Source organism: Coenobita brevimanus, chromosome 72 (assembly GCF_032717465.1).
Source record: "Coenobita brevimanus isolate Jiangsu-jjx chromosome 72, ASM3271746v2, whole genome shotgun sequence".
NCBI classification, from domain to species: Eukaryota; Metazoa; Arthropoda; class Malacostraca; order Decapoda; family Coenobitidae; genus Coenobita; species Coenobita brevimanus.
The window spans coordinates 15,016,772-15,029,550 of NC_137025.1; the positions used below are offsets into that span (position 1 = coordinate 15,016,772).

The 12,779-nt window shown below is 40.8% G+C and overlaps 2 protein-coding genes across 3 annotated transcripts in view; one reads left to right on the plus strand and one right to left on the minus strand.

Annotated features, from left to right (window-relative positions):
• LOC145407263 (vesicle-associated membrane protein 3-like) overlaps positions 1 to 6,916 on the minus strand; it is a 47,202-nt gene extending 40,286 nt beyond the window's left edge. For both annotated transcript variants that reach the window (XM_080278300.1, XM_080278299.1), the window contains exon 1: positions 6,751 to 6,916. In XM_080278300.1, coding sequence (XP_080134426.1) covers positions 6,751 to 6,810 — 60 coding nt within the window. In that variant the 5' untranslated portion in view covers positions 6,811 to 6,916. The remainder of the gene's footprint in view (positions 1 to 6,750) is intronic.
• LOC145407262 (tetratricopeptide repeat protein 1-like) overlaps positions 158 to 12,779 on the plus strand; it is an 83,860-nt gene continuing 71,238 nt past the window's right edge. The window contains exon 1 of the mRNA XM_080278298.1: positions 158 to 204. The gene's annotated coding sequence lies outside the window, so the exon portion shown is untranslated. The remainder of the gene's footprint in view (positions 205 to 12,779) is intronic.

The window sequence follows — 12,779 nt, forward strand, 5'->3', positions numbered from 1 at the left end:
CCTTTATGTCTCTAAGGTTAAAAAATTATCAAGGTTTCAGGAGGTCCCACCCACATGTTACTTTTCCCTTAAGAGGTATTCACAGTACGCGAAATCACTGTGAGCGAGGTTGTGGACTGCCCATCCACTCATGCACTGTGTGAGCCCACCATACACCTGCTGTAGCCTGGCGGGTTATTACGCCTGTCTGCCGTTCACTGAGAGGTAAGTGTTTTTTTTTTTTTTTTTTCAAATAATTTGTATTTTCTATCCATTGATTTCTTAGTGTTTAGGATTATATTGCTTATTCCAATGTGTGTTTTGATGTCTAAGAGGAGCTGGAAGACTGCAGAACACTACCCAAATTAGGAGGGGTCCTGTGCACATTGGTATTTGTTGTTGTTGTTGTTTGTGCACTGTTTTCATAGTGTTTAGGATTATACTGCATATTGCAATGTGTTTTCTATCTATCTATCTATCTATAGCCCGACGCCCTAATCCCGCAAAGGGTGGCCGCAGACAAAACGCCTCCAAGTCACTCTGTCACCCACCATTTGACTCCCCTCCCCCCAACTCACCCCCCCCTCCCTCATATACCTCTCAACTCCATCCCTCCACCTCATCCTCGGTCTACCCCTCCCTCTCCCTCCCTCCACCTCACCTACATACACCCTCTTAGTCAGTCTTTCATTCTCCATCCTCTCCACATGTCCAAACCACCTCAGTGTATTTATCCTAATCTTTTCAACCACATCCACATCTACCCCACAACGTTCCTTCACTTCTTCATTCGTCAACCTGTCCCTCCATGTCACTCCACATGCTCCTCTCAAGTAACTCATTTCCAGTGCTCTCACTCTTGACTTGTTCCCCTCTTGAAATGTGTTTTGCTGTCTAAAAACTAAAAACAGTCGAAAGACTTTGGAACACTGCCAAAATTAAGAGCGGTACTGTACATATTGGTAGGGTTTTACGTATCTTCATTTTTCTGTTTTTACTGTTGTTTATGCACTGTCTTCACAATGTTCAGAATTTTACTGCATATTCCAATGTGTGTTTTGATGTCTAAAAACAGCCAAAAGACGACAGAACATTGCCAAAATTAGGAGGGGTATTGTGCATTTTTTTCTTTTTCTTTTATGTTTATGTATTGTTCTCTTAGTGTTTAGGATTATATTGCATATTGCAATGTGTGTTTTGATGTCTAAAAACAGCCGAAAGACCTCAAAACACTGCCAAAATTATGAGGGGCAATGTACATATTGGTAGGGCTTTGCCATTATTAGTTTTTTGTTTTTTGTTTATGCATTGTTTTGAGTTTAGAATTATATTGGATATTGCAATGTGTGTTTTGATGTCTAAAAACAGCTAAAAGATGGCAGAACTCTGCCAAAAATAGGAGAGGTATTGTACATATAGATTGGGCATGGGTACAGTAGAGGATATTGCTCTGTGTCCAGTCAAGCCTTTGGCTCTGTTATGATGGATAATCGAGGGATTACTGTATAAATGTTATGCAAACATGCAAAATTAATTATCACAGGTGCCTCAAGGTGACACAGCACCAAAATGTGTGCTAGGCAGGGGCAGGATGTCTTTGGAAACATCCCCTTTTTTGAGTTTTCAGATATGGAAACCCTATTCTTCACCCAAGATCCTAATGTAACCATTCATATGTCCCAATATAATCACTAGTTCAAGTCTGTTTCCTGCTACCAGTCTGTCTATGATACTGCATGCAGCTATTTTCTTTTAATATCCTGTCTTGCACCCACTCCTTCCAATGCCATGTAAACCAGTATTAGCAGAAATCTCTTAGACTTTCCATTTGCCCTGTAGTTCAGGTTCATTGTCATTACATCCTCACTCATTTTACAGTCACCTACCATACCTTTACCTCTTCCACATCCAGATCCATGTCTTACCTCATGAGATTTCAACACCTCAATCTTTTTCTTTAATTTTCTCTGTCCCTTACCAATCATTCTATAGTACTAATTGCTTATTTCCACTCTCTCCTGTAACAGTCTTTCTGTTACACCAATTAACCCACCGCATCCCTGCAAATTTTTCACCAATGACCCCCCTCAGTCACAGCAGATTTCCAAAAAGTTTTTTATTTGGCTAAAACCTCTGCTTTTTATGAGAAACACCGAAAATTCAGAAAGTGCTCAGTTGAGTTTAGAAATATCGTACAGCTAATAGTTCCTTCACCAAGGTACCATGTTCTCTCAGGCCAGGCTCTAGAGAAAATGTTTGCTATGGGAGGGGTAACTACTCCAAACTATTCATAGTTGGTTAGATATTTAAATATTTGGTATGATTTTATATGTAGTACAAGAGTACACTGGTTTTCAGACAATAATACAGGCGATATAAGCATTGTTCACTCACCAAACACATCAACATTTGGCACCTTCTTTTATGACGTTACTGCCTCATCACTTCTGCTTCTTTCTTCCTCTGGCTTGTTTCTTCCTTTGTCCTTCACCTCAGGAATCACTTTCGCCTTGAATTTCGTCATTGGAGAGACTGTGGCGCAACATGTCTTTACTGGCCAGGTCACTGCCAACAGGTGAGTTGCCAAGAAAATGGCATGTGTGGGGGGAGGGGGGGTCAGGCATTATCCCCACCTGGCATTGGGTAGAGGATGGTTTCCCACATATGCCTACCAAAAATCACCTGTGAAACTTGAAAATGTGCAAATGACGGACCTCGCAATTACAAAAAGTATGGATATGTTGTCAGGTGTCACTATCACAAAACATGGCAATGTATCCATGAGTTGTCAGGACACCTCGGGTTAAACCCATATCCCATTCCATCATTTCACTACCCTCATCAACTAACTTGCCGTACATACACCACATCCATGCAGCCAAATCTTTTTTTTTCTCTTGGAAGGAACTGTTTTGCAGGCTCAGCCTCCTTCCTCCTCACATAAAAAAAAAAAAAAAAAAAAATGTACCAGTCTTTGGGCAATAGTATTTCTAACTCCCTGTCTCCGGTTCCTGGTTTCATCTCCTCTGCATTCTTTCCATGACCAGTATCCACTCCATGAACCTCCTCCCAAACCTCTTCTCTCTTTCCTCACTTCAGTGAACCCTACCTGTACGTATTCTTCATTCTACAACTGATGACATTACTACCCTATCTACTGAATATAAACACTTCCTGTTTAGCTATAGATTATTATGTACATTATCAAAAACTGATGAAACTGCATGGGAGCTCTCATGCACAAAATATCTATCTATCTATCTATCTATCTATTGCCAGACGCCATAATCCCGTAAGGGGTGGCCGTTTGACTTTGAGTTACATGTTTTACGGAGAGGGGCACTAACCCTCCACCAACCCACTTGTTGACACGTAGGGAGCACGTATGGTTTGGTTATATGGTTACCACCCAGCGTTGTAAATGATTTATTGGCTTACAGGAAACCATTTGGCTTCTCACTCAATGTAAAGCCACCTGTAAAGGAAAGAAAAGCAATAAGAAGTGACAGGAAAGATGGGAGAAATAAGAAGAGAGGAGGGCAGGCACAGAAAAAGAATGATAAAGACTAAGGAAGAAGTAGGCAGCACTACATCAAGTGAGTGGACGATGGTCGCCACCACCTACCACTAAATATACAACTGTATATTTTTCTCAGTAAACTATGATGTAAGTTCACTGTGATATTTTTAAAAGTTTGAGAAACGCATAATTTTCAAGCTATCAACTATAAAACCAATAGTTTTACATGCAAAACCGTGGCAAGCAGCCACTCGCCATGTCTGACTTTTAAGGCGATCTAGGTCCAAAGTCGCTCTATCACTAATCACCTGTCCCTACTAACCTAACCTAACAGAACTTAAATTAACCTAACCTAAATCAACCAAACCAAACTTAACTTAACCTAACCTAACTAACCTAAGCTACAGTATTTGGAGACAAATAAGTTCAGGTCTGAATCGACCCACTGCCCCTGCAGGATACCACCGCCAGCTGACAAACCTAACTTCATGTTTTTTATTGAAACAGTATTTTCACTTAACCCTCTCAGTGTCAGTCACGCGATTTGCGTGTCATGTGGATTTTCTAAATTTGTTTAGTCACTCAAATCATGTTCCTAAGCACAAAGAAATTAGCCAAAAATTAAGTTTCTGGCGAAATTGCATCAAATTTTGAAGCATTGTAGCCAGTACAGCGCTTTCCAATGGTAAGACATTGGCAACACTGAGCTGCCTCATGGGGCCCAGCACGTAGCGATAAACCTCAGTCTCTTCCAAGCAGCCAGGCGGTGAGGTTACGTCGGGTGTAGTGTCCCTTTAAACTCCTACTAATTCTCCCCCTCCTGCCCGAGCCAAAGCCCCTATGGACTCAGTGTGATAATGCAATATTTGTGAGCATATTTGTATGTGATATTGTCGATGGAACATAGATATATGTCACGAAAAGGAATTGTGACCGTTATCAAGCGTTAGGCTTAGGAGCCGATATGCATGTTCACTGCCGCGGGGTTTCGCCTCTCGCCCTCCCCAAGGCCCTATGGCGTGATTACAAATACGTATATAATGAAGCCAATGCCTAAACTGTATTTTGTGTGAAAGATATTGTGGCTGGCTTGGTGAAATTATGGAACCATAGTGTGGAATGGAGCAGGCATCACGTACAGTTTTTATAGTCGGAAAGGAAGAATTAGAGGTGTTTAGGGATGGAATTATTGTGATTCTGATGGTGAAAATGCGTATGGAATTGTGTGAAATATACGTCAAACATGTTGCAGGTGTTCGTGAAAGAGTGTGGTGTGTGCCAATACAATAGAGTTGCAGCGAGTGTTCAGAGAAATATTTCATGCACTGACTGACTTAGCTAAAACAAAGCGCAAGTGTCAGAGACAAGAAATATGCCACAGCCACATATACATATGTATGTCGTGCAGCAAATGTTCGTGGCGAAATCTATTGTGTGGATTGCATGTGTTTTAGGCAAATGTATCGCAAGGAGAGAAGAAAATACGCCACAGCCACATACACACACACACACGCACACACACTCACCCACACCTACACCTACACCCACACCCACCCACCCACCCACACACACACACACTCAACCACACCCACACACATACACACTCACACACTACATAACTCCTCACCTTCAAGCTACTGCCAGCATCTCAACACCTCTGGAGGAAGTGAGTTATCTGTATTTTGTTGATCTGTATATTGACCCATTTCTATAGTTCAATATTTTTTACACAAATAAGTAATGTTTTTTACATACACACATATGAGATGGAAGAAAGTTCTGCTTCAGTATCAGAACCTAGCAAAAAGACTAGTGGTCATGTCGAGTTTCTGACAGCACTATCAAAAACCTTATGATATTTTACGTGTATACTTTGAGTAAAAAAAGAAAATAATAAAACGTAACGAGCGAAAATATGTAGCCGTGGGTGAGGCAGAGAAAATGTTTTTTATCTCGCGTGCGGGTGGGGAAGAGTATTCTACGTTTGTTGTCCAATTACTCTAAAACTATTGGACGTATCGATTTCCCGTAAGAACCATGATAAAGAGCAGTAAATTCTACGTATGTTCATTTGCAGAATATAAGCCTCTGGGACCATTTTCTGTTGGAAAAGTTGGGGGAACAGACTTTCGGTAAAGTCGAAAGCGCTCGGAGGAGTAATTTCACTTTGTCGGCCAATTGCTCGAAAACTATTGCACGTATCGATTTCCTATAAGAACCATGATAAAGAGCAGTAAATTCTGCATATGTACACGACATAACAATGTAACATCTATAATAAGAATTCGTTATTACGTAGGCGGGAATATTGCATATGCTGTGTGCACATCATGAAAATGATGTATGGATGCGAGTTCCCAGTTGTTTTTGGCGATTTACTTGAGAACTATGAGGCGTATCAAAAAAAGGATTAGATCATTAGAAAGCTGGTGAAATTCTGCATAATATTATGCAATAAAAACATGACATGTGTGAGAAAATTTTGGTTTTAGAGCTCCTTATTTTTTTTTCAAAAATGGCTTTCAGTTTTTGGCTATTTTCTCAAAAACTACAAATCATATCAACACCGGATTTGTCTCTTTAAAAAGCTGATGAAATTCTCTATCAAATCTTCTAATAACATCTTCCTGTATGATGGAAAACATTCGAATGGTGATGTTGGGAAGTGAACGTGACATAGCGAAATTTTATTCATGACCGCCTAATGTTGTTTTATTCGTGTTTTCCTGTTTTTTTGTGGTGCTTATCAGGTAGAACAAACATCCGAATAAGATGACATAGGTTTCATGGCAGTATACTGATGTTTGGGTGGTGAAAATAAGGAGAGAATACGTGTTATTTGCCGTGCGCAGGCAGCTGGGCCGGGCGGCTTCGCAGATAAAATCGTGCACCGGAAAACTTACTGAAACTTTTCATGCACAAGAGGGTTAATATGCCTGTTATGAATGAATTATACAGTCTTCAGTAACAAACAATATTTCTGCAAATTTGGGTGTCATAAATGATTTCATAATTATGAAACATTGGAACACAAACAAATTTTCATTTAAAAAACCGTTGGTTACTTTTAAAAATTTACCAAAGGCAGACCCGGTCACAAAATTTCATAATTTGTTAATGAGAGCTAGTCAGCAGTCAGACCCAATTTCTGATACCTTATAGGTTAGCAGATAATGAAAAAAAAAAAAAAAAAATGTAAATAATTAGAGCAGGCCAACCGATCTCCACTGTACAGACAGCTGGTCACTCACAACTTCGTCCTCGTCAGCCTGCAAGACGTCCTCTATGGCCACGGTGCGGTCCGACAGCATCTTGGCACCTCTTGCTTCCTGTATCACTCTGACTCAAAGCTAATAAACCACAGGATACAAGAAAGTAATAACTGCACAATATGTTACGACCAAGTGTCAAGCGATAGAAGCCATATTTGTTTACTAATACGGATTGACGCAGCTAAGTGGACTGCGTTCGCACATCTAGCGATTCTTTTAAGTTTTCTATTATTATTATTATTTTATTATTATTATTATTATTATTATTATTATTACATTGAATATTTATTGCTGTAAAGTTATACAGAGTACTTGTACAACAAAAGGTGGTGAGTCTTGCCACACACCACCTTCAGTAAATATAGTTTTATACAGTCAGTGGTTATAAATTCGTAGGTACCGCACGCCCTTCAGCAACTGTTAGCAACAATGTGTTATAAGATGTAAATGAATTTATAAGATATATACAGGACTGAGGAGAATCAGAGCAGTATAGCAGATTAGAAGTATACCAAGGCAACATTTGCTAAGATGATGATATAGTAATGTCTTTTTTTTTTTTTCTTTTTTTTTTTTTTTGCCTTTGGCAGATACATCTTCAACCATGAGGGAAGCAGAAAGCATCATTGCAAAATGCTGTACTCTGTGTACTTCTACAACTTCAGTCAACCATTCAATAAATGCTCTTTGGCCTATTATAACTGATAATTCATGGCATCTTCAATAGGGACACCCAGACTAGTTTGAAAAGCAAATAAAACAACTTATGTCTATTATTTCTACGCAAAGATGACCAGTAAAAAAATGTTAGAATAGTTACATGATGCGTAATTATTGAAACCTACCATCCGATGATCTGTGTTACGTTCTTGTCAGAATGTTAGGTGGTTGTTGTGGGACTACGTTTGCTGAGGTAGGGCATTTGGTTATCTAGTGACGGAGGGTCCTGTATACGCGCAAAAAGTTCTGGGACCACAAAGCGTCTGAGAATAATGATAATTGTGTTCATTATTTCTGAATTGTTTATAAGGGTTTAGCAAAAGAAAGCATTTTGTGGCACAGTAATCGTCGAAAATTCGTTCATAGATAGTGTAATTACGGTATATCAATTTCAGCAGCAACCCGTAAGTAATCGCACTGGCGTCGTATTGGATTACTTTTGGTAGTACAGCACACTGAAGTAAATATATATATATATATATATGGTGTAGTTTTACCACACCGGCGCAGCAGTTTCACCTCAATTCAGTCTACTGTAATAGCAGAAGAGCTCCCACAAATAAATCATGAAAATTTAATGACAGGGATTATCTTTCATAATTGCTAATTTTTTTTATGACACCCAGATTCTTCATAAATCTCATTCATGTTGTAGCTATAATTCACGACACCCAAATTCTGTGAAGATAACATTCTTACAGAAGATACTTGGGATGAGGCTTTCCAGCCTGTATTACATGGCTCATAATTGATACTACTAATACTTGACTGGGTGGTCGAGGCTCACATGATTTATTTCTTTGTAAATCATACTTTCGTTTCTGTTATTCAAGAGCAGGAACTTAGGTTTGTTGACGTTGGAGGTGGCAATTGATCGATTTGGACCCAGATTTCATTTTACCCTGAATCATTTAGGTAGGTTAGGTTAGGATAAATAGTTTGGTTGAATTAGGTTAGGTTAACCTGTGTTAGGTTAGGTTAAGGTGGCATCACATTAGACCGTTTTTCACTCTTGGTTTGCCGAGCGCCGAGCATTTGCTGGCCAGAAGGGCATTCTCGCAAGCAACAGCTGGTGGCTGGTGTTGCCCGGTTGGACGGAGAGCAGCTCGTCAGACGAGCAGCAGGTGGCCTGGATGTCTATATATCTATCTATTGCCAGACGCCTCAATCCCGTTTGGGTTGGCCACAAACAAATCGCCTCAAAGTCGCCCTGTCCCCCGCCATTTCACTCCCCTACTCCCAACTCACACCCCCATCTCTCATATACCTCTCCACCCCATCCCTCCATCTCATCCTCGGCCTCCCCCTCCTTCTTTCCCCCTCCACCTCACTCACATACACTCTCTTCATCAATCTTTCACCCTCCATCCTCTCCACATGGCCAAACCACCTCAGTGTGTTCCTCATAACGCTTCCTATCACATCCACATCAACACCACAATGCTCCTTTATATTCTGATTCATCAGCCTGTCTCTCCATGTGGCTCCACAGGCTCCTCTTAAATAACTCATTTCCACTGCTCTCACTCTTGACTTGTGTCCTTCCAACAACGTCCAAGCTTCACTTCCGTATGTTAGAGTTGGTATCACAATACTGTCATGTAGTAACTTTTTCACTTCCATGCTCACTTCCCTGTTTCTTATCACTGCTTTTAAAGAACCAGCAACCTTTCTTCCCTGCTGTACCCTTTCAAGCACTTCACCCTCCAAACCTCCATCCTTACTCATCACACTACCCAAGTACTTAAACGTACTCACATTTTCCAATTCCTCACCATCCAACCTCACTGTACATTCACTGACTTCACCTCTCTCAAAGACCATCACTTTACTCTTCCCTACATTCACCTTTAGATTCTGTTTCTTACACACTCTCTCAAACTCATCCACCAAGCCTTGCATCTCCCCTTCGTCTTCACTCAACAACACAGTATCATCTGCAAACAACAGTACAGGGAGTTTCCAAACACTATCCTCTCTCACCAGGGCCACTTCAACATCCACTACCCTACCTTGTACCTCTTTTATTACCCCATCCATGTTTGGGATACATGGCGTCTGGCAATGAATGAATGAATGAATGTACAGATTGAACAACCATGGAGACATGACACATCCCTGTTTCAGCCCAACCTTCAAAGAGAAAAATTCACTTAGTTCACCATCCACACGCACTGCAGCCTTCACACCATCGTACATACTCTTCACAGCATTCAACAACTTCCCATCTACTCCATATATTCCTAACACTTTCCACAATCCTTGTCTATCCACCCTGTCTTATGCTTTCTCCAAATCCATGAAAGCCGCATACAACTTCTTTCCCTTCTCTAGAAACTTTTCCACTAAAGATCTGAGAATGAATATCTGATCTACACAACCACTTCCCTTCCTAAAGCCTCCCTGTTCTTCTCCAACTAATTTCTCTGTTCTTTCTCTAACTCTGTCAATAAGTATCCTACCATACACTTTTCCTATTATACTAAGAAGACAAATGCCCCTGTGATTGCCACACTCTTCTTTTTCCCCTTTTCCTTTGTACAAGGGAATAATTATACCTGACTTCCAATCCTCTGGGACTCTACCTTCCTCCCAGGCCATTCTGCACATCTTCCACATCCATTCTACTACTATCTCTTCCCCATGCTTCAGCATTTCACCACACACTCCATCAATTCCTGGGGCTTTCCCTGATTTAACTTTCTTCATTGCTTCCACAACTTCTATCCTACTGATTTCTTCCTGTCTTCTCAGCTCCCTCCTTCTCCCAGCCATTCCCCAGCCACTTATACTCGCATTACTTCCATCCTCTACGTTCAACAATTCCTTAAAGTGTTCTCTCCATCTTCTCACTTTTTCTCCCTTCTCCACTAGTAATCTACCATTTTTATCTTTCACTCCCCTGCTAACTTCACTTCCACCCTGTCTTACTCTTTTCACCTCTCTCCAGAACATTTTCTTACAGTCCCTCCACTTAACACTCAAATTCCTTCCAAATTCCTCATCCACTCTCTTCATACTCTCTCTTACTAATCTTTTCACCTCTCTCCTTCTTTCTACATACAACTTTCTCTTCCGCCTCTCATCCTCTTCCACACCGCTATTTCTCATCCATTCATTGTATGCTTTCTTCTTTTATGCCACAGCCTGTTTCACCTCTTCAGTCCACCACGTTGTTCCTTGCACCCCCCTCCGTCTTCTCTTCCTTCCACACACCACATCACATGCTGCACATATTTCTTCTGTAAATATTCTACACACACCTTCCACGTCTCCCATCTGCTCCAATTCATATTTGCCCAATCGTTCCTCCACTTTTCTCTTATACTCTGCTTTTTTCTCATCTTCTTGTAACCTTTCCACTCTCCTTGCAACTACTCCTTCCTCTCGTCTTTCCCTTCTTCTATTCCTCCATCTTACTTGAACTTTAATTCTGTAAACAAGAATAATGGCCACCCTCCACTAAAGTACTCATCGGAAGCCTTCCCAAAAGTGTCCTTCTCAACGTATAATGTGGAATTCCTTCATTATACATTCATTACAGGAAAAAGTGCTTACCTATGAATACATAGTGGGGAATTAAGAAGCAGGCTTCTTGTGGTGTTCCCCACCTCTTAAGACCTGTCAGCCAATGTTGTGGGATCATACCAACGAACTATTCCTTTTGAATCTCTTCTTCTCAGCCATGATCGAATCCCCACACGTTTTTTGTTTTCTGCAGTTCCTGGAGAATACCTAAAACTGCTGTAATAGCTGCACATTTTGCGACAGTCCATATATCAGAGACGGTTGGTGCCATTTCTAGCTTTGTTTCTTCATTTACATTAGGCCGCCACTGGTGATTATGCTCATTGTTCGGCAAACGCTTGGGCTCTTAAGTGTGAAGATACTGTTCATTTGCTTGCCAGCAAATGCTCAGCACTCGGCAAACTGCAAGCTAAAAACGGTCGAGTGTGACGCCACCTTTAATAGGGCAGAGCGATTAGTGGCGGACAGACTTTGGAGTCAAATAAACCTAAAAATCTGATGTAGCTGGTGGCTGCTTTCCACAGTTTGCATGTAAAACTGGTGGTTTTATAGCTGATGTCTTCAAAATTTTGCCATTCTGCAACTTTTTAAAGCTATCAGCATAACAATTGAATTATAGTTTATTGGGAAAAAAACGTGTGGTTTTAAAGTTGATTCTGCTGTAATGGGCTCTATAACAGCCAGCGTTGCTTAGAGGCAAAGTGGGGATTCTTTCTTTGGCTCAGTGGTAATGTGTGCATGTATCAAGCACAGGGGCCTGAGATCGAATCATGGTTAGGACAGTGTGATTCATTTGTTAAGTTTCATTTCGGTCATTACATTGGTGGCAGCGGTGTGGGATGTGAGGCGAAGCTTGGAGGACAATGATGATGTTGGTTAGCTGATAGTGTCCTAGTTCTAACATCCCGGGGATGAGCTATTCGGTTTGGTCCGCAGTGTCCCTAGTGGTGGCCTCCGATGCTATGCTACTGTGTTTTCAAAACTGACCAAATTAATCACCAAGGGGAGAAAAAGGTGATGTACAGTAATGGGGTCTATATAAGCCTGCATTGCTGAGAGGTCAAGTGGGTATCCTCTCTTTGTCTCTGGTAATGTGTGCGCATATCAAGTGTGGGGACCTGAGATAGAATCTTGGTCAGGACAGTGTTATTAATTTGTTAACTTTTCATTTCAGTGATTACACTGGATCTAAAAAATTACACCATTCTGCAACTTTTTAAAGCTATCAATATGACAATTAAGTTATGTTTATTGAGAAAAAATAGAATTGTGAATGTTATGCATGGGAGCTACTGCAGTTGTTCAAAAGGTAAGTTGACCATTTTATCACAATCGTCATTATCATAACTATGCAAAAAAAGTCCATACCATTTACAGTGGGTGTGTGCTAAGTTTCAGCTCATGCATTCCATAGTTATCGTAGGTGTGTTTTGTAGTTACATCTCACCTACACAGAGACCTAATATTCTATGACACTTCCTTTTTTGTTTTTGTAGGCTCCAACATGCATGTATGCGTTGACCTTGGTCACCTAATGGCAGCTCTCCATGCTGCTCAATCTCTGGCAGCTTCTTTATTTAGTCCCTTACCCTGAAGTCACACGCAATGACCTCGTCCCAGATCTTTTTCGGTCTGTCTCTCATTACCCTGCTCCCAACATTAACATTTCACACTTTCTGCACCTAATTATCATCCCCAATCCTCTCCACATGCCTAAACCATCTCAGTCTACCTCTCCTCAGCACAAAACCAATACACTC